Source organism: Lissotriton helveticus, chromosome 8 (assembly GCF_964261635.1).
Source record: "Lissotriton helveticus chromosome 8, aLisHel1.1, whole genome shotgun sequence".
NCBI classification, from domain to species: Eukaryota; Metazoa; Chordata; class Amphibia; order Caudata; family Salamandridae; genus Lissotriton; species Lissotriton helveticus.
This window is the reverse complement of record NC_136069.1, coordinates 58079030-58105024: the sequence shown is the minus strand read 5'-3', so window position 1 is coordinate 58105024 and position 25995 is coordinate 58079030. Positions and strand designations below refer to the sequence as shown.

General features: G+C 47.5%; 1 protein-coding gene across 8 annotated transcripts in view; it reads left to right on the top strand.

The window, feature by feature from the left end:
* Positions 1–25995, top strand: part of LOC144772352 (sodium/potassium-transporting ATPase subunit alpha-1-like) — a 3188308-nt gene that overhangs the window by 1674655 nt on the left and 1487658 nt on the right. For 7 of the 8 annotated variants that reach the window (XM_078656610.1, XM_078656614.1, XM_078656612.1 and 4 more), the window contains one exon: positions 11006–11204. The exons of the other annotated variant lie outside the window; for it this stretch is intronic. In XM_078656610.1, the coding sequence (XP_078512736.1) occupies positions 11006–11204 (199 nt within the window). The remainder of the gene's footprint in view (positions 1–11005; positions 11205–25995) is intronic. 8 annotated transcript variants of the gene reach the window in all.

Below are 25995 nucleotides of genomic sequence, written 5' to 3'. Positions count from 1 at the left end.
TGGAATGATACTTTGGGAATAGTTAGGTAAGAAAGAGAAATGCATGGGGCAAGTCTGAGAGTGGAAGAAAAGAGTGGCTATTTGTTTATAAATAAGGAAAATCAAGTGTAGATTTGTGGTATGTGAATGCAAAACAACATGGACATAGAGGTAGGACAGTACCCTTTTTCAATTACACAAAGGCTTTTGACAATGACTCTCTGCGCAGAACAGATGGTCCAGTGGGAACTAACAGTGGCGCTCAGTGCTTTTTTTTCAAACCCCAGCTAGGAAAATTCTATTTTTATAATGTTTTCTATTTTTCCTTTATTTTACCCTAATGAAAGATGCCCTATTGTAAATCACCCCTAGCAGTGTCTGTGAGATTTGTGGCCTTTTTAGTGAAGCCAGGGCATGTGAGAAATATGTGACATGCTGTGGCATGTGGCAGGGGGGCAAGGCTTGCTATTAAGGGAATCCCTTATTTTTGGGAATGGTTGTGTAAGAAAATAAAATGCATGGGGCAAGTCCCAGAGTGAAAGAAAAGAAGACTATTTATTTATAAAGCATGAAAATTAAGTGTGGATTCGTAGAATGTAAAAGCAAAACGGAATCTAAACATGAGGAGGACCAGCACTCTCTGTCTATGATAAAAAGCTTTGCTCCCCACAATAATATATAAAACAGATGGTACAAGAGTTGGTAACAAGTAGTTGCGTACATTTTGACCAGGAAACTTAGGAAAATTCACCTAGGAAAATTCCTTTTTATATTTTCTTTCTTTTAGCTGAGTGAATGGTAGTCCTTTGGAAATCACCAACTGGCATTATCTGCAGTTAATCATGAAAGAGCATGTCAGAAATCTATGACCTGCTGTGGCACATGTGAAATAAGCTGTGGCATATGCCACATGACAGAGTGACACGTGTCACATGCCAGGAATGAGCACCAACCCTTACTGAGCGCGCGTCCGCTGTGTGAAGCGACGACCTTTTAATTTTATACTGTTAGCAGCTGATCTGCTGACAGCGGATCGCTGCCTCCCCTTGCCTCTAGCCCGGAAGTAAAATAAAACCGCAGCTCCCTCCACAGCAAACGGGGAAATCCTGTGGTGGACCGGGGAGCAATGCGGTGAAACCACAGGTTTCTGAAGTGTACAGGTAGGCTTAGTAATGCAGCAATTGTAAGTGCAGTTTTAAAAAAAAGAACAGTGTAGTTTTAAAACAATTGGGAGTGTAAGTAAACACAGCCTCAGCTGTCAAGGGCTCGCTATCGGCGCACGTCAGCTGCGCGAAGCGACGGCCTTTTAATTTTATACCGTTAGCAGCTGATCTGCTGACAGCGGATCCTCGCCTCCCTTCGCCTCTAGCCCCGAAGTAAAATGTAACCGCAGCTCCCTCCACAGTAAATCCCTTGGTGGACCGGGGAGCAATGCGGTGAAACAGCAGGTTTCTGAAGTGTACAGGTAGGCTTAGTAATGTGGCAATTCTAAGTGCAGTTTTTAAAAAAGAACAGTGCAGTTTTAAAACAATTGGGAGCGTAAGCAAACACAGCCTCGGCTGTCAAGGTCTTGCTAATACAGCATTTATATATGGGATTATTTTCATGCAATAGAAATCCATGTAATTTTGGCATTTTAGCCTATTGGAACTATAATAGGTTGCATATTTATGTGTGTATACATGTATATATGTATTTACTGAACAAAGCAGGTAGTAGTGTTCCCCCGAGGGGAAATATTCGCACATTCACTAGATATATTATACCATAACAATAATTTATAGCGTGAAAAGTCAAAAACACATTGCTTATCAAGCAAGCGGGTGCTAACTAAGGGCCTCATTAGGATGGAGGATTTTCCGCATCCTCCGGGCCGGCGGAAGCCACCGCCGGCCCGGAGGATGCGGAAAATCCTCTGCGGACCCACCAAAGACCCACCGCCACATTAGGATGGCTGGTGGGTCCCGGTTTCCGTCCGCAGCTTTTCTGCCGCGGTTGGCTCACAACCGCGGCGGAAAAGCACTAATATGGTGACGGTGTCTCTCAGACACCGTCAGCCAGATTAGGATGGGCTCTGAAACATGCTTTTCCGCGGCGGCTTTTCCGCCGTGGAAAAGCATGTGTAACTTCACTGCGGGGGCCCGTTGCGGGCCCCCTAGGTGAAGGGGGGTGGGGGGTGCACATGGAGGGTACCTATGGTACCCCCCTGCATTTGTATGCAGAAAGCGGCAGGCACCGCGCGGTGCCTGCCACTTTCTACATACAAATGCAATGCGTGCATTTTTAACATTGCTGTGGATGCAGCTTGAAGCCGCACCCGCCGCAATGTTAAAAATAGAGGATGTGACCGCCAGGGTGGCGGTCACATCCTAATTGCACTGGAGGGACCTCCGCAGGCCATGCGGAGGTTCCCTCCTACTCTATGGTGGCGGACGGACTCAGGTCCGTCCGCCATCATAATGTGCCCCTTAGCCTCCAACACCTACTACCTGAAGGTGTTGTATAGCACAAACAAGTGTGCAACAGATAGAAAACACGAAATAAGCTATTACAGCACACCATTAAATCTTATAAATGTCACTAACCGTAATGGTAAAGTATAGAAACCCTTAAGTTTCAGCTAATCATGTGCTGGGAATTTTAAATAATTTTGGATATCAATAAAGGATGCAAGAAAGCACGAACATTGACCTCATTGGATCCCTTTAGTTGGTTAATGTTGCTGAATTGTTTGTCGTTCTCACTATGGGGCCGATTCCGATCCTGGAAAAACGCTGTACAAATCGTGGTATGGAGCGTTTTCCCCATACAACTCGTACTTGTAAGGAGGACCCTACAACCTAGGAAGTACGATCCGTACAAATAGACGCACTCCATACAAATTGTAAAAAAGACCATACAACTCGTATATACAAGCGATTCCGATTCCGATTGCTCTGTACAAGACGTTCCCATGTATTCCCGGCAGCAGTTTACAACCCGGCAAGTACGATTCGTACAAACGGCACTCCATACAGCTCTTTTTTTACAAGAGCCAAAAAGTGCTGTAAAAACCTTGTACGCCCCGAAAACAGTACGAGACAGACTCCCTCATGTACGCGTCGTACACCCCATGAATACAGGGGTACGGTGCGTATGTACGGTGCATACGGATGGCACGGAAAGTGGGGTACGGTGCGTACATACGCGATGAAGGGGTACTGGTCGTGTACGCACCGTACAAGCACCATACCCCAAAATCGCGTATGTACGCACTGTGCCCCAAAATCGCGTACGTGCGCACTGTACCCCAAAATCACGTATGTATGCCCCGTACCCCAAAATCGCGTACGTACGCACCGTACCCCAAAATCGTGTATGTACGCACCGTACCCCAAAATCGCGTACGTACGCACTGTACCCCAAAATCACGTAGGTACGCACCGTACCCCAAAATCGCGTATGTACGCACCGTACCCCAACATCGCGTACGTACGCACTGTACCCCAAAATCACGTATGTACGCACCGTACCCCAAAATCGCGTATGTACGCACCATACCCCAAAATCGCGTACGTATGCACTGTACCCCAAAATCACGTATGTACGCACCGTACCCCAAAATCACGTATGTACGCACCGTACACCAAAATCGTGTATGTATGCACCGTACCCCAAAATCGCGTACGTACGCACTGTACTCCAAAATCACGTAGGTACGCACCGTACCCCAAAATCGCGTATGTACGCACCGTACCCCAACATCGCGTACGTACGCACTGTACCCCAAAATCACGTATGTACGCACCGTACCCCAAAATCGCGTATGTACGCACCGTACCCCAAAAATCGCGTAAGTACTTTGCGTACATGCGCGATGTTAGGGTACGCACCATTCACACGCCTCACATGTGGGGGGACCCCTGTACGCCTCATACCCCTATATGACCCGTACCCCGGTATGAGTCGTACCCCCAGAACGAGTCATACCAGGGTACGAGGCATATAGGGGTTTGCTTCGTTGCCCGGTACGAGTCATTCCCCGTATACAGGCCATTTTCCATTCAAATCGTATGCTGACAACCCGGTACGAATCGTACTTGACGGGTTGGACAGCCTTTTTAGGTCTCGCTAGACGTACGCAAAAGCGAAGCTTTTGCGTCTAGCGAGACAACTAATGTAATCACTTTCAGGGGAATGTAGACAGCCGACTGTCACGAGCTTCTCCTGCCGGAGATTCTACCTCGTGAGCGCGCACGTCGCCGTCCCTCATATTCCCATGCAAAGAAAGGCACACTGAACACACACATGCAGGCAAGAAGGCACACACACACAGGAGCGCACCTACACACATACAAAGCCCCCCCCCCCCGCCGACGCCGCATACATAGAAGTTCCCCCCCCACCTGCCGCCGCCGCATACATAGAAGGGCCCCCCACCCACCTCCCTGCCGCCGCCGTCGCATACATAGAAGGGCCCCCCCTCCCCCTGGCCGCCACCGCATACATATAAGCCCCCCCCTCCCCCGCCGCATACATAGAAGTTCCCCCCCCCACCGCCGTATACATAAAAGTGCGCCCCCAGGTGCCGCATATATGCAAGCGCCCCCCCCACACCATACATGCAAGCGCCCCCCCCTTACCGTGATTCTAAGGTCTTGCAGCCTCCGCGGGGCTCTCCCTCGGGCATGAGCCCCGCGTCACCAGCACTGCTTTCCCGTGGGCGCGTGCGCGGGCTTCCGAAGACGGAAGTCCCGCCCCAAGGAAGGTTTCGCTTTCGGAGCTGGTTTTGCTGGGAAGAGGGGGAAGGAGCCAGGTGCTGGTCCCGCCTTGGCACACTGCAATTTTGTCAGCTCGGGGATCGAAAGCAGGTTAGGACAACTTGTTTTATTTACACGCATTTGAAGAACATGAAACAGAGTGCGAGCGGAGCACACAGATGTAAAACAAAAACCACACGGAATGTCCAATCACAGATATACGTAACATCGTACCTACAACAAGTCAGCACTATTGGTTTGTCAATGGTTGATGTTGCATCAGCAGAAAAAGCAGTAACTATGGCTTTGACTAGACTACATTGCTCTGCGATCTGACGCAGGGGGTGGGGGGCAAGCACGTCACACACTCACTGCGTGCAGTTCCTGTGGTAGAGGGATCGAGATGCGGGTTACCAAGCGTCTCTGCAGTCAGGATGGGACCCCGAACCCAGATACCGCTCTGGGCTATTAAACTACCAGCAGGCTGCAAAGTTCACGTGGGTCTGAGACGCAGGAATTGCGGTCGGCGCCTTAATCCTCAAAGCTACCGAAATGTATAAGAAACCTGTGTCCACGCAATGGGCCCGGCCGCCACACCGTCTAACATGTGGTCAAATTCCTCTCACACTGCTTCCACACCCGAGTGACCCGCAGCATCTTCCCACCGCAAGACAGGGTAGCCGGGTCAGCTGCTCCGCTATGGCAAGGGAACCACACGGTGCCCACACCCTCCACCCATGCTCTCCACCCGCTCCCCGAGGGCCTCGGCCCTCGAACCGGCAATCCTGTAGGTAAAGGGGGGTGCACATTCTCGCAAAAAAACTTTCCATAGGCTCCACTAGCGGCCATATTGGAACAGATGCTGCATTTCCCTGCTTGAAACCCAGGCAAGCTCCGGACCCATTGCGCCAGAGAGGGGCATGCCAGCGCCCTAAGGCACACGCTACTAGATTATATGGCCCGGCCTCACTCTCGGAGCCAACATTATACCGCTTGCACATGCCCGATCTCGATCCCGTGCGCCGCCGTGCTCTGGTCTTGATTGTAATAAAGTGTGGCCTATCTTGTGTAATATGGTCCTCATGTAAAGTGCTCTGGTGCCTTTGGGCAAAGTTTGTTGCATATAAAACTGCACACAAATCCCATGTAAAGTTACCCAAACATCACAGCGATGCGAAGCATAATAACGGCACACAGCATTATATAAATCCCTGTTGCCATTACAAAGCACCTATGATGTAAGATAATCTGGTTGTGGTGTGTCATGTACATGCATCACCACTTGCACCGTCCATCTCCCTTGTCTGAGTTATGGTGTTTGATGTGTTTGTGTGTCTCTGTGTCCTCTGTCGGCCTGTTTGGGCTTCGATGCATTCCTCTGTGCAGAGTACCCTTCCCAATATGGAAAGCAACATGTTTAGCCAAGGCGAAGAAAGGCGATACTACTGACGTCATGCCACCTCCCAACAGGAAAGAGTTCTCACCTGAAGCAGCTGATCCCGCTTCTGCCGGAATCTGGGCCTGGTGGACAGCACTACGAGGCAATATAAACTTTACTTTCATCCACCTCTGTGGCATGTATTTATTTTACGTTATTTCCAGCACTTTTCCATATATACCTAAAAACAGATTTTCTTTATAGTTTTTCATTGCAGTGCCTTTAGAAATTCGTAAACTCGCGTGCTTGTTGCTTTCACATCCTGGGCTTGCAGCGCTCATTAATGGTTGATTTTCATATGGATTCTTTAAAATCGTTTCCACAACTTTGATCTCCTGGGATCGTACCAAAGGCTGGAAACTCTCGCCACACATGCCCGGCACCGGTGCGCATGGGCCGCCCCGCCCCGGCCACCAGGTGAAGCGGATGCCTCTTGGGTCCGCCCGCGATCAGCAGCGATCGCTTGATCTGCACCGAAGCAGGAGGAAGCCCCGTGCTCCAGTCCCCGTACTGCAACAATGCTCTTCTCGGCGAGAGATGTAGCGCTGCTCCTTTTAGGTAAGTTATGAGGCGCTAAATCTGGGTCGTTGGTGTATGTGTGTGTGTGCATTTGTGTAAGGGCTGACCCCATACCCGTCCCAGTGCAGCGCACTTAGGGTCCTGACCCGCTCCCTGCTCGGACCAGCCCTTAATAACAGTACTGGGTAGGTTATCATCGTTTAGGGTGTCCAGTATGCAAGGACGGAAATATACCCTTCCCCCACTCCCCGGCTGCTGTTTAAATGATAAAATACAGCAATATTCAGTGCAATATTCAGGGCCCGTGGCCCTCCAGGTCTTTGGCTCGGTGCCACTGCACCTGCTGCAACAATGGAAGCACCGCCTCTGCATGTCATCCATATTGAGACGATAAAATGCAGAGATGGAAACCCTTGACCTGCAAATTAGCGAAGGAGCGCTGCAACTCACCCCAACCCACTGTGCCACAATGTGTTTTTCTGTGCATTCTCGAGGCCTTCTAGGTGCCACCTAAAGAATTCAGTATCCGTGGCTGATGGCCAGCTTTAGCACCCGGTGCGACAGTCATTTTCAGTGCCCCCACACCCAGGACTTCCTGTTTGGATTCCCTCACTACCTCGAGGCAAAAGTGCCCCTCATCTCTCCAGTCATAAGTTATTGCTAAACACCCAAGGTCAGCACCCTGTGCGGCCGCACCGGTCGCACTGCCCTAAAGATGGCCCTGTGTGGCTGTGATGAGCTGTGTTCAATCACATTGCAGTGCTAAGAAATAATATTAGTGGTGACCCAGAATGTCATTTAAAATCACTTATCACAGTGCTGTTGGTGCTTCCGCCTTTCAGTGTGTACATCCAAGGGTGTGCACCATTCGAGGACCTGCCTTCGTGTGTGTGCAGAGATCTCAGGGGCATTATTTCCAGTATCAGTACATAATATTATTATTGGTTTTGAATTTGCCTCCCATTGTTAACACAGGTCCACAAGTACCAGAATGCATGTGTAAAACAACAGTACGAAATGGGCTATTCACGAGTACCATGGAAATAGCAGAAGAATCCTTCCTTTTTGTTCAGAGAAAAGAGAGGGATAAAGTGGTGTCTCTCATTACTCATATTCCTGGAAATCCTTTGCGGTTACAACATTGTGTGCTGCCTTGGATTGTGACTTTGTTTATTTTTGTTTAAACTTCTTTATTAATTTTAAGATAGACATGTCACACATAAAAATGGCATACATTCCATAAACCCTACATAGGCTACAAGTTCAGTTTTACACATCTCGCAAATTCATTAAATCCATCTTCCATTTTAAGACAAACCAAGCATTTGCAATGCAATAGGTCTGGCATTACTGAATGTTTGAGTTATTGGTGTTGCATTATTATTAGCAATGCCAATAGCTCAAACTTTTATAATGCGAGACCTATTGCATTGCAAATGCTTGTTACAAATTGTATGGTCTTTTTTACAAGTCCGTGTCGGACAGCTTTTCCCGTTCCGATTTGTAAGGATCGGGCCGATCTGTATGTATTTTTCCAGTACGAATCGTACTACACGGGTTGGAAGGGACTTTTCCAATTTGTATGGAAAAAAATACAAATCCTATTTGTATGGAAAATAAAAATCCAGGATCAGAATCGGCCCCCATATGGAGACGTTCATAAGGGTTTCTATACTTTACCATTACGGTTATGGACATTTATAAGATTAAATGGTGTGTTGTAATAGCTTCTTTCGTGTTTTCTATGTATATATGGAAGTTTTGGAAGTACTATGTACTTGCGGTTCCAAACATACACATACATATGTATTTATAAAAATGTTCCGGGGTCCCGATCGTGGGCGGGGATTATTCAGTACTTATGACTTTGATGAGTATACCCCTGGAAGAGAACTAGGATTACAGGTAAGTAACTTATCCTCTCTGGCATTATTTTTGAAAAGTTTGTGGTTACGCGCAATTACTATGAGACACTAAATTCTGTTTTGTGTGCAAACATATTTGAGCATAAAGTAGTATTACTGTGGGTCCTCAGTTTGTGGGAGTTTGAACCCACAATTTGGGGCAGAAAAAAAACTGATGTAAATAGCAGGAGCAAATTGTGCACATGTGTTGCCTGAATATCCAGGATTGTTTGTAGGTGACAACCAGCCCGTAGAGGTACTGTGAGGTAAGTGGGTGTCTGGGGTGATTCAAGAGTGATCTTGTTATCTAGTGAGGAGGAACGTATTGGGGAAGACCCACTGCAGTACCCACTAGTGAGTTTTATAGTAGGACATTTCAAGTTTACTTAGTAGGTGACAAGCTGAATGTCTTGGATTTTTGGAAGGAATTATATGTTAAAGAATGTTTTTTTCATATTCAGTATTAGAACTGTATTGGTTATGAAGGCACCCATGCTGTATGTAGGTACGTCAGTGGTGTAAAAATAGTGCCCACAGCTTTGAGGTGCGGGGTTGCCCCCAGCTCCTGGGTGCCCCCCCAGCACTGTGCATGAGCAGTGGGCCCCCAGGCCTGAGAGCTCCTTACTGTGTCCAGAGTATGGGGGGCCCATCCATGCAATTTTCAGGGGGGTTCCCTAACGTTGTGTTACGCCACTGGAATGCGGGTTACATCGCATTCGCTTTGCCTTTGGCCCATCTATTCCAAGGACTCACCCTTTGGGGGTTAAATACTATTGTCAGATGTCTTCTGACAGGGTATTATCCTGTTCCCCTTGAGGCCTTTGGTTTTCTTTGTCTGCGGTGTTGTTTCTTATTTATATTGTCTGTGGTCTATGCCACGTTGTTTATGGAGAGCCATGCTCTATTTCGTTAAATTCCTACATAGGTCAGGTCTGTGGTCATTTTAGACTAGATGGTTCAGGTCTGTTGTCATTTTAGACTAGATGGTTCTCTTTGAGAGGTCTGTGGTCAATTTAAAATATTTGAGAGGATTTGTTTGCAGATCCTCCTCCGGGTGGATATAGCTATGGTATTTAAGTTAAGCAATCTTCAGCTAGATGTCTCTATCATATGAACAAGTTACTTACCTTCAGTAACGTATTATCTGGTAGAGACACAGTCTAGCCGCATATTCCTTAACACCCTGCCCATCCTCCCTGCTCTGCGAATGATTGTAGTGTAAGGGTTATACCCCTTTTCAGTACTGGTTTTAAATTACAGAATTCACGTAATCAGTAATCACGTAATAGTGTGATTCTATGGACCGTTTGGTCTTATTTGTTAAATCTTGACTCAGTATTACCATACCTTTCATTTCCATTTGCTTCATCATAACAATGGGACTTGTCTGGTTATTAGCATGCAATGTATTCCATTTTCTAATTATGTTTAAAGATACATTAATCTTTTTTGGCACACTGTTTCCACAGCCAGTTTCAATAGTGGCTCCACGTTTTAGCGCAGAAGGTTTCACAGAAGAAACCGACATTTGCTCACCAGAGGGACTTATATGACTCCACTGACGTCACAACCGGTGTCAACGTCATCACGGAGTCGTAACGCGGCGTCAACCGGCATGCAGAGGGGCTGCTGAAAGATTTCCAGATCCAGTCTGATGCTAGGGGAGAATCAAAACATTAAGGAATTTGCAGCTAGACTGTGTCTCTACCAGATAATACGCTGCCAATCGTAAGTAACTTGTTCATCTTGTAGAAACTCTATCTAGCCACAGATTCCGCCCCAACCCTCCCTGCTCTCCAAACTGATAAAAGGATGAAAGTTCCACCCTTACAAGGTGCACCTATATAGTTACCTCGTACATCAACTCCAGGACAGATGCCACCAACATGGATTGTTTTGACACCACCTACAGGCGTGCATGGGTACTGCTTGAAAATGTCCAGTTACAGTCTGATGCCTGGGGATAATGCCAATGTAAGGAATCTGCGGCTAGATAGTGTCTGTATCAGACAAGGCGTTATCGAAGAAAAGTAACTTGTTTTTTGTAGCTACTCACAGGTAGTTACATTTAGCAACACGCCTAATGAACATTTAATAGGCAGTTTGTTCCACAAACCCCTGCTATTGAATATTTTGTGACACAACCCACAACCATAGAGGTCGCATTACAAAATCAGAGACATGCAGCAAACATTTGGCCTGCAATTGCCAAATATGGACAAGAATGTAAGTATAATTATATATGCCTTCATCTTCTCTAACTACCTGATACTTCAAGTTGTCTTGCAGTTTTTGACTCCAACATAATAATGTCAATGTTGCAATTTGTCTGTGTCTCATGTCTAAAAAACACATATACATGTTACATAGGTACATGGAAAACAAAGGTCCAGCACATTGAACCAACTTTCCTCCTTGTGCCGTAGGTGTGCTTGACCCTCACTGCCAAGCGAATGGCCCGAAAGAACTGCCTGGTGAAGAACCTGGAAGCTGTGGAAACTCTTGGATCTACCTCTACCATCTGCTCTGACAAAACCGGAACCCTCACTCAGAACAGAATGACTGTAGCCCACATGTGGTTTGATGATCAGATCCACGAAGCAGACACCACTGAGGACCAGAGCGGTAAGGCTACCTCTTATGCACACCCATATAGATGCGATTATATCATTAGTGAATTATTTTTGTGCCTGAATGATTGTCATCAGTCACATCTTGTCTCCCTTACCAATGCCTGCTGACCAGTGGACAAGCCACATGCAGGTGAGAGTGGCTGCTGGGCAGGAGCCTGCAGAGACAGAGCCAGGGAATATGCATTTCCTAGCAACCGTGAAGGAAAGTTTCAATTCTATTAAGGACGCATAGGCGAGGATTATGCTTTACTCTTTCATTTCTAGGGAATAATTAACAACAATCTATTTCCAAAGGACGAGAGAAATGAATTATTCCTTCCTGTGTGAAGTTTATCACATCTGTAAATAAGTTCCATCTCATTTCTAAACCTCCAAAGCCAAACTTAATAACACAACGCAAATTTCTAACTGCTCTTTTATTTTCTCATTAATTAGCAAAGGTTTTTTTTGGTTCTCAAACCCATAGTTATATACAAAAGCAAACAAACACATATATGTACATCACTTTTCAGAAACCTATATACACAATATATATACATTAATACAATGATGTTTTTATCTTTTTCATATGTTCTAGCCCACATTTTTGAAAGAAGGATGCTTTATAAACATAAAGCCAAGCATTCCTATAAAACAAGATCTACCAAACAGAATGAAAAGGAGCCAAACCGGTCTATATTCTTTCAACCTCTCTAATTATAGTACTCCTTATTGATTTTATTTATACATCGTAGATTTTTGGGCGGCTGGTGTCTTCTTATAAGTGTTGACGCGTTTCAGCCCATTGATTACGGGCCTTATCAGGACAAGGGCTAATAGAAATCCGTCTATGGAATCATAAAATCATATATAACTATATAAATGTTAAACAGCTCAGAGACAAAGGCTATACTATATAGGTACATAATTTTTTGTATACTATGTTATTTACCCAGATGCCATAGGCTTACCGGGTTCCCCCTTTTTTGTATAGATATTACTCTTTCATTTCAGCATCCTTAAAGAGCATATTTTATTCAAAGGCTACAAATCCCATAGGTCTTTGCAACGATAAAAAAACAACCATAGAGTCAGTCCCATTTAAGCAAAATCAAGGAATATCAATATATCAAAATCCAAATATCAAATCCTCTTTGTTCAAGCGAAACTTCCTGAATCTCGCTTTTCAATCAATAGTTTTGCTTCTGATCCAATCCTGTAGAAAACAAACAGAAGCTCCATAAGTTCCAGTGTATGACAGAGAATGAATTATTCACCAACTCAGCAATACTGGTAATTACTCGAGAACCTTAATAATGACCCAGATTCATCCATTCAGAAACAATAGGCAAAGTTGGAATCAACATTACATCCCAAGATGCAAATAACTATAATATTATCCCTCAACCGAAGCATACTTATCCATCACTGAAGACTTCAGTAGATACTGGAAGGGTAATAGTTGCTAAAAGAACAGGGAGGGATAATCCTTGCCTCCACAACCTTAATAGAATTGAAACTTTCCTTTACGATAGCTAGGAGTTTTGATATTATATGCCGGGACCGAAAGCACAGATTATGATGTTTAAAGCTGGTTAACAACCAATGAAGCCATGCCAGTGATTGGTTTGGAATATAAAAAAATAAGGTGGAGTCCGAAGACCAATCAACAGCTCTGAGAATGTCCTCCAGGCGGCTTCACAGAGAGAAGGGCGTTGAGGGCATAGCTCCCCTGCTGGAGTGTGCTCTGAAGGAGGAGATATCAAAGCCTGCTTCTTCCATTATCCATCTCACCCAACGGGCAATAGTCGCCCTGAAACTGACTTGAAAGGCTTCTTGAGGGAAATAAACAGTTGCACCATTCTGGGTGGTCTATATTCCTCCGTCAGAGATTCATATGCTCTCAGACACTGTACCACGCAAAGTTTTGGATGACCCAAAAAGCAGTGTAGAGAACCAACCTGGTGTTGGATTTGGTGCATCTAGCTATAGTAAAAGACATCCCCTCCGGGGTGAACATAAGTGCTGAAACAGCCAAGGCATGAACGTCAGAAACTCGTTTATATGAGAAGAGACATAGCAGAATTGCCAAGTTACCTTTTAAGTTCCTGCAGGAAAGGTATGCATTATCCTTCTATGATTGCAGTAGTTGAAATACTACATTGACATCCCATAGGAAAGATCACCTAGGTTGTAGGGAAAAAGACAACCGAATGCCCCTCAGGAGCCTACAGACCAACGGGTGTTTCTCTACCTAATGTTGTGTATAGGGACGTGACTCGCCAAGATTACCGATCTGATCGCATTAATAGTGCGGTAAACCAAATTCTTAGTCCACCAGTATTGACAAGAAATCGACAACATGCACTATATCTGTCCACACGAGATCCAAACCACCTCGCTAACACCAGCATGGCCTCCTTCTCCACTTGGATCCATACCTCTTGAATGTAGAGTCTGCCTAGGCTCTTCTGATGAGGGTGTTAGCCCCTGACAACGTCCCCTGTAATCCTCCAACTCATGAATCAGTATTGGAATTTTCATAGATTCACATGCTTGAATCATTCCCTGTAGTCGAGATGGGAGTCCCCGGTATATAAAAAAGTAATGCTTAGATAAATACAAAACAGAAAAAAGGCCTAGACCCATTTCCATTTTGTAGCCCATAACAGTCATTATGTAAAAGAGACTCAACTTTTCCCTGAACCAATCAGGACCTCTCACCCTCTAGAACACTTCTGAGAGAACCTTAGACCCTCAGGTTTTCTACTGCACGTTGTGCTAGGGAGTCTCCTTTGAGCTCTGCTCAAACTTTCTCTTGCTACTTGAGATTTGGAGTTTTACCCTGCGAATTTCATCCGCTGTTATCATCTTCATTGCTGACTACTAATTCATTCTACCTGAGAATGTCTGGAAAGGAGTAAAAGGGTTCGTTTACAGCCTGTGCCACTTGTTCCAAGAAGAGGTTCTACACTGATCACCCTTTCTAACTGCATTTACTGTCTTTTTCCGGACCATCAAGCTAAAGACTGTAAGGTATGTCGTACCTTTTCGAGTAAAACCCTAAGGGACGTGAAGGGCGCCTTTTGAAATGGCTTCAAAAGCTTAAGGTAAGATAGGAGGTTATCTCCAGTGATAGTGATGAGGCATCCTCTTCTTCGTCTAGAAGGTCTCAGAATAGAAAGAAATCGCCTCATACTCATTCCTCAGAGGAGCCTCCTGAGAAGGCCCTCAAAAACCACTCATGGTCTTCTGGGCGCAGTCCCTCAAAATCTCCTCAGACTAAAGAAAAGGAGAGTAAGGGGCATGCTTCGGGGGATAAGGCTACAGAAAAGACAGGTTCTGAGCTGTCTAAATCACCCCCTCAGGTAAGACAATCCTTCAAGAAGCATTCATCAATGCCTCCTGAAGTAAAATCAGCAAAATCTGCTTAGTCTACTGGATCGTCGACAAAGAGGACTTCATCGTCGACGACGAAGATTGACGTTAAGTTAATCCCAAAGAAGCCTTCACTGCCTGTGACTGATCGCTCTCAGTCGACGATGTCACTATCAACGACGTTTTTTACGCCGGTATTGTTGGCAACGGCATTGATGATGACTACTTTTTCGAAAACGATGGCTGATCTGACTACAGGATCGTCGACGACTACAACGACGATGGTAACTACTACGTCGACAAAGGATAAGGCACTGCTGTTGGTGACGACGGCTCCATCGACGACGACGGTGTCGTCGGCGATCTCGACGGCGGGCTCGTCAAACAGGGAAAAAAAACACCGGAGAAGTTGGAAGTGGCCAGGAAGAGGTGGATTACCCTGGAAATCACCTCACCGAGCAATACTACACCTCTTTTTCCCTTAACCGATCAGGACCTCTCACCCTCTAGAACACTCCTGAGAGAACCTTAGACCCTCAGAGGAGGAGCAGGATTCAGAGTAGGAGGATGAAGGCCCTTTTGGCTATGCAAGTAGCCCTTCACAATTACATATGAAGTGTCAGGAAGATGACTTTGAGGAGGAATACGGGGAGTATCCATATTCTCCCCAACAACAATATCACCAAGGTTACCAGGAAGAGATGGTTGGCATGCCGTCTTCCTTATTAATAGACCTGAAGTTTATGCTGGCGGACTACAGAAAGAGGTTCCCACCAACTCCAGCATCTCAGGAGGTGCCATCAGCGGCTCCGCGCCCATGCTCCATTCCAGCTACTCCAGTTAGAAGCAGGGAGTTTCTGCCAAAGCCCTTGCCAAGATCACCTCAGCCAATGCCTCACCAGGATATAGTCTTTTCTTCCATTTGAGCTCTTCTGGTCAGAGCTGCAAATGCCCTTGCCATTCTGGACAGATGATAGGCAGATGTGGTATGACCTGATGCCTTATATAGATCTGATTCCTGAGGATAGTAGACAGGGGGTAAGAAAGATCCTTCAGGAGGGAGATAGGGCTTCGGCTGAAGTCATTGATTGTGCGAAGGGCATCGCTACCACGGCTTTCAGATCGCTTGGAGGGGTGCCGTCAAGGATGGCAGAGAGCAACAACTTTTAGACTGGAGGTTCAGAATAGGATCTTGGATCTTCCCTTCAATGGGAAAGCCTTATTTGGGAAACATGTGGACGATGTGCGACAGAGTACCAAAAAAGATACAGATACCGCGAAGGTCCTGGGAACACTGCAGTACCGGAAGGTGCCCTTTCGAGGAGCTAGAGGGAGAGGCCAAACATTATATAGAGGAGGATACAAACAGACAGATATTTCTCCTACTCTACATCTTCTCAGCCATACTGACAACAGTACCGACAACAGTATGGTCAACGACAAACAGGGGGCTACTTAAAATCAGCTCCTAGAGGAAGAGGAGGTCGTCAAGGAAAAGACAACTCGCGAAGAAAATGACAACCTTCATACTCTGGCTACATTTATCCCTCCCCCTCCAGAAGGTACCCTGGGTGGAAGAATTTTCTATCATCATCATTGGCAAAAAATAACTATGGACCGATGGGTCCTCAATCTAATACAATTTAGACATACTTTAGAGTTCCTTCAAATTCCCCCTCGTACTCCTACGACACGTCAATAGGTCAAACATCTGCATCTGATACGCTTGGAGATTCAGACAATGCTCCAAAAGGGAGCAATAGAACCAGTGCCAATCTCCCCGAGAGGAAGGGGATTTTATTCCTATTTTTTCACAGTCCGAATAATTTTTTGTCAATGGCGTCCTATTCTGGATCTGAAAACTCTAAATACTTATCTCAAAAAGCAGTCCTTCTCTATGGTTTCCCTCCAAGACATTCTGCTACTCTTAAACCCAGGGGATCATATAACCACCTTAGACTTGGAGGATGCATATTTCCACATCCCCATTCATCCTTCCCACAGGCAGTATTTCTGGTTTGTTGTAGCCAGAGACAAAAGGTACTGTCGTCAACAGTGGCATGTGAGGAAATATTTGCCAAGCTGGGCCTGACTCTGAACACACAGAAATCATCCCTCCATCCTGCGAGGAACATCACGTTCTTGAGGGCGATTCTGGACACCACAGTAAGCGTTTCCTTCCATGGAGAGACAACAGAGGCTAATCTCTCTATCCCAGGCATTTGCAAAAAGAAACTGTCTTTCAGTACGCCATTACAAGTCACTACTAGGAACAATGTCGTCTTGCATCCCTCTACTTCCTTTCTGACGATTGAGGATGCGTCTGTTGCAGGAACAACTGGATTGACAATGGGGCCAGGCAGTGGGATCCTTCGACGACATTGTCACAATCACACTGGCCATGGTTCAGGCCGTAGCGTGGTGGACACATTAACAAAATATCTTAGTCGGCCTTTCCTTTCTTACCGGTCCAGCTCTGCTGGTTATTACCACCGATGCATCCCTTGAAGGTTGGGGGGCTTTTCTTCAAGACGTCCAGGTCAGTGGTCGTTGGAAGTTACAGGAACATCAACTTCACATCAATCTACTGGAATTCAGGGCAGTGAGATTAGTATTGCTGGCTTTCCTGCCTAGAATACAAGGCTTAGCTATGCTAATCAGGACAGACAAAACAACAGCAATGCATTATCTCAACAAACAGGGTGGTACAAGATTGCTCTCCCTGTCTCAGGAAGCCCAGAAAATATGGAAATGGGCAGTTCAAAATGGAATATCCCTGAAAGCGGAACATCTTCTGGGAGATCAGAATGTCAAGGCGGACACTCTGAGCAGGCTAAAATCAACCTGCCATGAGTGGGAGATCAATCAGGGAATTCAAGAAGGCATCTTCATAAGGTAGGGAGAACCAACAGTGGATCTCTTTGTGACAGCCCGCAACAAAAATGCCAGTTCTTCGCAAGTTAAACCAAAGGGGATGATGGACGGAGTGTTGAATAATGCAAGCATTCACCCCTAGTCAACTGATCTGGGTTTAATCTATCATTATTCTTTAGTTCACTCCGCAACCCCAGTTCAGACATGGCCATATGCAAATCAGTCTGACCCTGTGCCTCATGGGAACAGTCTAGCCCGAACTGCCAAGCCATGTCTTCCCTGGACCAGAAACAAGCATCCTGGGACCGGATTCTGGCTAATAAGCCGTCATCAGCCAGGCTAGCTTGAATCCAGTGGCAAAGTGAGCAAGGGACTCACGTCTGGGCATGCCAAATCAACTTAGGGTGAACAAAGCAAAACCAAAGGGGATGATGGACGGAGTGTTGAACAATGCAAGCACTCACGCCCAGTCAACTGATCTGGGTTTAATACATCATCATTCTTTAGCTCACTCCGCCACCCCAGTTCAGACATGGCCATATGCAAATCAGTCTGACCCTGTGCCTCATGGGAACAGTCCAGCCGAAATGCCAAGCCATGTTTTCCCTGGACCGGAAACAAGCATCCTGGGACCGGTTTCTGGCTAATCAGCCGTCATTAGCCAGGCTAGCTTGAATCCAGTGGTAAAGTGAGCAAGGGACCACATCTGGGCATTCCCTGCAAACTTAGGGCGAACAAAGCAAAACCAAAGGGGATGATGGACGGAGTGTTGAACAATGCAAGCACTCACCCCCAGTCAACTGATCGGGGTTTAATCCATCATCATTCTTTAGCTCACTCCACCACCCCAGTTCAGACATGGCCATATGCAAATCAGTGTGACCCTATGCCTCATGCGAACAGTCCAGCCTGAACTGCCAAGCCATGTTTCCCTGGACCGGAAACAAGCATCCTGGGACCGGTTTCTGGGCCGGTTTGGGCTTGACTCATCCCCTGAATTCCCATCGGGATTATCAGGTATTGTCATCTACTCCTTGTTGGGGGCAGGATTCGTCCTCGGGGGTAGAGCCCGCCTGGAAATTGTCCTGTCCCTCCTGTCTAGGTGCCTTTTTAGGAAGGCCTTGCGCAGTCTGTCAAAGGCATCGCATAAGGTATCGGTAGCTCTAATGTTGGTATTGGGCCTGGCTTTGCTCTTGCCCTTAGAGGCCCCCATTGCTCTAGGAGGTTGCAGCCTCCAGCCTTCCCCAGAAGGGGATAATACACTGCGCCTCACAGTTAGTTAAATTATGTGCTGGCTGAGGGATTCTAAATCCATCTCCCTCTCTAGTGATGGATCAATGGCATCTACTAACTCTTCAGGGTTGGGGAGCAGTGAGTACTCTTCCTTCACAGACTCCCAATATACATCGAACTCAATCAATCATGGGTTTTTTAAGTGCGACCACTCACCCGTAAGGGTCTCTAGGCGCTGGGGGAGGGGTGGTGCAGGTTTCAGTCCTTCAAGGAGGGGGTCTGTTGAAGAGCCAGGTCTTGAGGTTTCTCTTGAAGATGGGGAGTGATGTCTGCCTGAGGTGGAGCGGTAGGGCGTTCCATGCACTGGCCGCGAGGAAAGAGAAGAAGCGGCCTCCTGAACTGGTCTTTCTGGTGCGGGGAACCACGGTGTAGGAGAGCTGGGCTGATCGTAGGGTTCTTTGGGGTGTGTGGAAGTTGATTCGGCTGTTGAGGTATGCTGGCCTGCTGTGTGGAGTGCTTTGTGTACGTGGGTGCAGATCTTGAAGGTGATTCTTGCCTCGATGGGGAGCCAGTGGAGATTGCGCAGGTGTTGGGAGACGTGGCATTGATGTGGTAAGTTGAGGACCATTCTTGCGGCGGTGTTCTGGATGTTTTGTGGCTTGCGGGTGAGGCTTTTGTTTATGCAGGTGTAGAGTGCGCTGCCGTAGTGGGTAACAGTTTTTCTGTGCTCGAGGGGTATCTATACTCCGATAGTAGGTGGAGGGTGTGGAAGCAGGAGGATGTGACGGAGTTAATCTGGCGTTCCATTTTGAAGTCAGAGTCTAGGATGATTCCAAGGTTGCATGAGTGGTCCCTGGGGGAGGGTAGGCTGCCGAGGTGTAGTTCCAGGCGTCGGGGTGTGGGCCCATGATGAGTACTTCTGCTTTGTCGGTGTTGAGTTGTAAGCAGCTGCTTTACCTCCATTTGGCAAGAGCTTCCATGCCTTCTTGGAGGTTGTGTTTGGCTGTGTTGTCTTCATTTGACAGGGAGAGGATGAGTTGGGTGTCGTAGGCGTATGAATCAATGTTGAGTCCGTAGGTTCTGACGATGGGGGCGAGGGGAGCCATGTAGACGTTGAAGAGCGTTGGGCTGAGGGAGGATCGGTGGCGGACTCTGCAGGTGATTGGTGAAGGGTCCGAGAGGAAAGGGGGGAGTCTGACCCGTTGCGTTCTGCCGGAGAGGAAGGAGTAGATCCAGTCGAGGGCTTAGCCCCGGATACCTGCGTCGTGGAGTCTGCGTATTAGGGTGCGTGGGAAACTGTGTCGAAGGCCGCTGAGAGGTCGAGGAGGATGAGCGCTACTGTTTCTCCTTTGTCCAGTAGGAAGCGGATGTCGTCTGTTGCGGCGAGGAGGGCGGTTTCTGTGATGTGGTTGTAGGAGAGTAGGGTCTGCAATCCTATGGTCACCCCAGATTTTTGCTTCTTGCTTCACTGGTTTACGACTCTCCCTGGCTGTGGGCCTGCTAATCAGACCCACAGCCTAGCTGTTCTCTCTATAAATTGACATCCATGTACTTTAGGTGCATTTACCAATTGGTATTGGGACATCTTATCAGCCCCTGTACAGTGTACCTTAGGTACCCAGGGCATAGGTGAACGCAAGGCCTACCAGGGGCTGCAGCATGTATTATGCCACCCCTGGCTGGCCACCTAAACAGACACAATTGGCTGGTACGACAGCTGGGGCAAGGTGGTGTAAACACCCTTTGCTATAGATATAGTACACCTATATCTAACCCTAAAATGGGCACATATACTCCTATCAGTCACTCCTATGGCAGGCCTTATCAATCCTGAAGGCAGAGTGCTTGGAATTATGTGAGATGGTGCTCTAGCATGAGCTGAGCCTGTCTGCAGCTTGCGCAACCAAGTCCTTAGAGCTGTTCCATGATAACGCTATACCATATACTCTTAGGTGCATTATAATCCTCGCGGTTGAATGCTAACTCTGGTATAGCATTATCAAAACATGTCGAGTAAGGTGTCATACGAATTGGGATACTACCCCCTCGCCAATTCTGGCGACGGGGGTAGCATTCCACCCTTTTAGAGGGACACGACATGTATGTAACTGTGAACCCCGGTTAAAGTTAAACGAAGCCTCAGCATCACAAAATGGATGCTGCCACCACAGACACAAGTCTGACCTCCTGCTGCTGGGAGTCCTTCCAGCGAGGGAGGCCTGGACAAAGGGTTTCCTGCCTTGGGAGGTGCTAGTACCACCCCAGACAGGATTTTGTGTATTGAGGTAGGGAGGGCTGAAAGGAATGAGACATGCCTGGGGCACACCAGGTGTCCCTGTGCATACCCCGGTTCAAACCAGTTGCTGGGGCACTCCAGCCCCAGCTCTTCGCGAAACCAGACAAAGGATAGGGGGTGTAACCACCCCCCTTCCTGGTCCACCCATTGGAGGGACCTAGTCAGCAGTACAGCCCCCTTTAGCAGGATAAAGGTAGGAGCTGGTCCCATTCCAAATTAGATTATCCCGAACAACTCTACAAAGAAGAAACTCTGGACTTCGACGTTCTGCTCCCCAGAAGACTGAAGAATCTCCCTTGTGGGCAAGGAGTGTCCACCCTGCAACTGCAGGCACCATCAAGCGTCCTAGCGGTTCACTTTGTCGTCCTTCCTGCCGGAACCAGACTTCAGAGCCCGACGAGATCCGGACTTCCAGACCTCTCCGACCTCAACCTACATCTGCAGCACAGGTGAGATCCGTGGGTGCGACGAGACACGTGGGACCGGCCATCTTGAAGAAACTGCACTTCGCTTCCAGCACGACTTCAGAGGCATCCTCGAGTAAGTGCTTTGGGGACTGAGAAGCCCCAGGCCCGAGCAGCTCCTGCATCTCCAGCCCTCCAGCATCCACGAGATCTGCGTGGGGCTCTTTTGCTTGGTTGCTGCTCGACGCGTTGTCTGGTCACTTGCCGGCTGGCTAGTGACCTCCTAGACGACAATCCTTGAAATCTACACTGCTGGTCTGGTTGCTCCAGACTGGCCCTTGCTCCCTTCCAGAAGAGGAGCACCCCGGACCCTCCTGGTCCGCACCAGACGCCGTTTCCACTCACCGCGTGGGTTGCCTTTGCCAAGGCCTATTGACTTCAATTCCGGATCCGAGACCGCCGACAGCGTGAGCCTGCGTGGGACAGCTCGTGCCTCCATCCTGGTCGTCGAAGACACCTCCTGGTCCACGTGGCTGCAGAGACAAGTGTCCACTCTTCACCTGATCGAGACGACAGCATCTGGTTCCTTCCTGGTTCCACACTGGTCACTGGCTAGTGACTTTGAACACTGTCCCCTCTGCTTTCAGGTCCTCTTCTTCCTCGATCCACCCGTGGATCGCACCGGACATCTTCCTCCCGGTCGCCTGCAGCATCTTTCTTCAAGGCTCCATTGACTTCAACGCAGAAACCCGACACACTTTCACACCTATGCACCCGCAGCCCGTGGGTGAGGTAACGAGAGCATTTCGGTGCTCATAGGTAGATTGACTCTCCTAGTGTCCAGATATCCAGTTGTTTTAATTGTAACTAGTAGGAACTGTCTTTTGCTTACCTTTTCGTAATTTGTTCTGCCCATTGATTTTGTTCCGCATCTCGCGTGTGAGTTCACATTCTGCACACGCGTCCCGTGGGCCTCCTGCTACTTACCTCTGGTTAGGGTAGTGTAGTCCCAGCAATCCTACAGCCTCTGGGCATCTTCATTTCCTCTATCCTTCTACTTATACCATTTACTTAGTATATGGTTTGTCGTGCCCCTAGGGCACTATTGTAATTTTGTGCAACTTATCGTATTTTTCTTAAGTGATTGTCATGTGCTTAGCCCTCTGAACTCATTAAGAGTTCAGAGGTGTTTGTTATTAATAAATATACTGTTTATTTTCATAACAACCTGTGTGGTGTCCTTTCATCTGGTATTCAAGGGGTTATATGTGGTAAAACAGCTGGCTTCACATGCCAAAAGAGTTTAGCCTAAGACTGCTTTGTCCATGCTACCATTAGGATAGCTGGTCTATTAGGTTGACTTACAACCAATCACCATAAGGGTTGTTTGGACTGATACAAGGTGATCACTAGAACTAGTGAGCATCATATATCAGGCCAACTTCTCACATTGGTGTGCAGCGGTTGGGATTTGAGCTTGCTGTTGTTTTTACCAAATATAATCTTGAAAATATCATTTGAAAGATCACATAAGGTACCGTAGGCCTAGCACACCCTGACTACAACTCTTAGCAAGGGATCAGTAGCAAAACCCATAGTGTAGGTAAGTGCATCACTTACACCTCACTAGAAAGCATGTCTACCCATGGAGAGACCTCAGTGACTCCCCTAGTGTTTAGTGACCCTCCACAGGTCCTTTCCAGATATGCAGCACTCAGCTTCCAGGAGATGAGACAATTGTGTACCTCCAGGAAACTGAAACAGGGTTCTAACCCTACCACCCCTTCTCTGTTAGGTCTCTTAGAGTCATATGATGCTGGAAGGGCTTCTAACCCAGGCCCCTCTGATCCTGCAGATGGGAGCCTGCCCCCCTTAGAAGGTGATCCAGGCGATCCAGACTCTAACCTACCTGAAACAGAGAATGTAGATAGTAGGGAAGAAGGTGATGCATCTGAGGATGAGGCAGACAATGGCCAACCTTTAGTCAGCAGACTTACTAGGGCCAACTTAGGCCTACATATGGAAGGGTCTGGGGGAGCCCCAGACCTAACCTCAGGCAGGCCTAACTTTGGGATTAGAAGAGATAGGTCTAACTCCAGAGACTCCAATAGATCTATTCACTCCCAGGGCTCTCATGCATCTGCTCAGAGGAGAATGACTTCCCCTCAGAGGAAAGAGCATCAGGCAAAGATGAAGAAAGTTAATCTGAGGATCCAAAGGGAAGAACTTGCCCTTGCCAAAGAGAAACTTGCTTTTGCTAGAGAGCAACAATTGAGTGGGTTAACACCCACTGGTGGCAGCATTATCCCTAAGGATAAACACAGGAGTTTTGACAATAGACACCTGAGTAAATTAGTGCCCTCTTATAAGACAGGAGATGACATCCACAAATGGATGACTGCTCTGGAGAGGGCCTGCAAAGTACAACAGGTACCCCAGAGTCAGTGGGCAGCTATATTGTGGCTCTCCTTTGAAGGTAAAGGCAGAGATAAGCTCCTCACTGTTAGAGATGAGGATGCTAATGACTACCAAGTCCTGAAAAATGCACTGATTGATGGGGTTGGCTTAACAACTGAACAGTACAGGTTGATGTTCAGAGACACCCAGAAAACTCAGGCTCAGGATTGGACTGATTTTGTAGATTGTGCTACTAAGGCTCTGGAGGGCTGGTTATTGGGAAGTAAAGTTACTGATTACACAGGATTGTACAATCTCATAATGAGAGAGCAAATCTTAAATAACTGTCAAAACCAGCTTTTGCACCAGCACCTGGTGGACTCTGATCTGACCTCTCCACAAGAATTGGGTAAGAGGGCAGACAAATGGGTCAGAACCAGGATTAGGCCTAAGAATCAGGGTGGTGACCAAAAGAAAGAGACTACCAAGCCTCAAGAGAAAGGTGGGGATAAATCTACAGAGAAGACTTCCCTAGGGCCCCAAAACTCCAAGAATGGGGGTGTGTCCCAAGACACTTCCTCTACCCAGAAGAAACCTTATTGCCATGCCTGCAAACAGGTAGGCCATTGGAAAACTGACAGCAGTTGCCCAAAGAACAGCAATAAGGAGAACATACCCCCAAGTAACACTCCCAAGCCTCCTGTTACTACTAGTAGTAATCCCCCAGGTGGTGGGAGTACCCCCAAGAATTTGGGTGGGTTTACTTTGGGAGTTCCTGGGGACTCTGGCCTAACCAGGTCCCCTAACTCAGATACTCTTGTCTGTGAAAATGGCACGGGGTTTGCCAACTTCACTTATTGTCCCAACACTTTGGACAAATACAGACAGGAGCCCCTCATCAATGGTCTGAAAGTTGAGGCCTATAGAGACACAGGGGCTAGCATCACCATGGTGACTGAGAGTCTAGTCCCCTCAAGGCAACTTATACCTGGTGCCACATACCAGGTGACAAACATTGATGGAGTGCAGAAAAATCATCCCATGGCAGTGGTAAATCTCAGCTGGGGAGGTGTCACTGGTCCCAAGAGAGTGGCAGTGTCCCCAAACTTACCTGTAGATTGTCTACTGGGGAATGATTTGGAAATCTCAGCTTGGGCTGAGGTTGAACAAGAAACCCATTCTAAAATGGTAAATCTCCATGGAAAGGTTAGTGGGGCTGTGCTGGCCACAGCCCCAATCCAAGATGTCCTTCCTGAACAGGTTGGTAAGGCGGTGCAAGTCTCAGCCCCATCTTCAGCAGACTCCCTTCCTAAGCAGATTAGCAGAGCTGTTATGGTAACAGCCCATACCCAAACTGAGTCCTTTCCTGAAAAGGTTGGTGGGGCTGTGATGGCCACAGCCCAAACTCAAACTGATTCATGTGTTGTGAAGCCTGAAACTATGGATCACTCCACACAAACAGAGAGCATTGAGGAGGAAGAGAAATCTCCCTCCCACCAGACACTAGGACAGGATCAGCCTCCCCAGGGAACTAATCTTACCCCTTGTGAAGAAACTGCCCCAGAGGTAGCCAGGCCTAGCCTGACAGAGCCTCTGATGTCAGTGGACCCTTCCAAGGTGGGACCCAGTCTGGAGCAGGTAACCTGCCCCTCTCTACCCTGCCTCAGTCAGTCCTGGGCTACAGAGGTCAAGGAGGCCAGTGAGCCCCAAAGGGCCCCCTGTCCAATAAAACAACCCCATCAGCAGATTAGGGACACCAAAGCTAGCAGCCCTAGCAAGGTGAAAAAGTTAGAAACTCCTGAGGGATCCCCCTTAAACTTAGTTAGGGACCTCCCCCAGATGGACTCTGTTGGGCACAGCCAAACGTGGGACCTAAGGGCCCCAGACCTGACCTGTCCCTCCAGTAAGCCAAACAGAGGGACCCAGCCTCCAGCTTTAGGTAGCCAGAGGTTGACCCTGAGAGCCCAGCACAACTCAGTCGTAGAAAGAAAGGCATATATGGTGGATGGTGATTGGAGGAAGTTGAGCCCAACAGTAGTGGAGCCTCACTTCAGTACTCCATCTCAGCACCAGCCTTTTACTTTGCCAAAACACACCACAGGTAGAGATTCCCTATGATGGAGATCCTCAGTTATCCTTAGGGTGAGGGATTGCTTAGTGGACCATGAGATAGGGGGTAACCATGCCAGTGCTGGTAATTCCTTATATGGCCACTTAGGCAA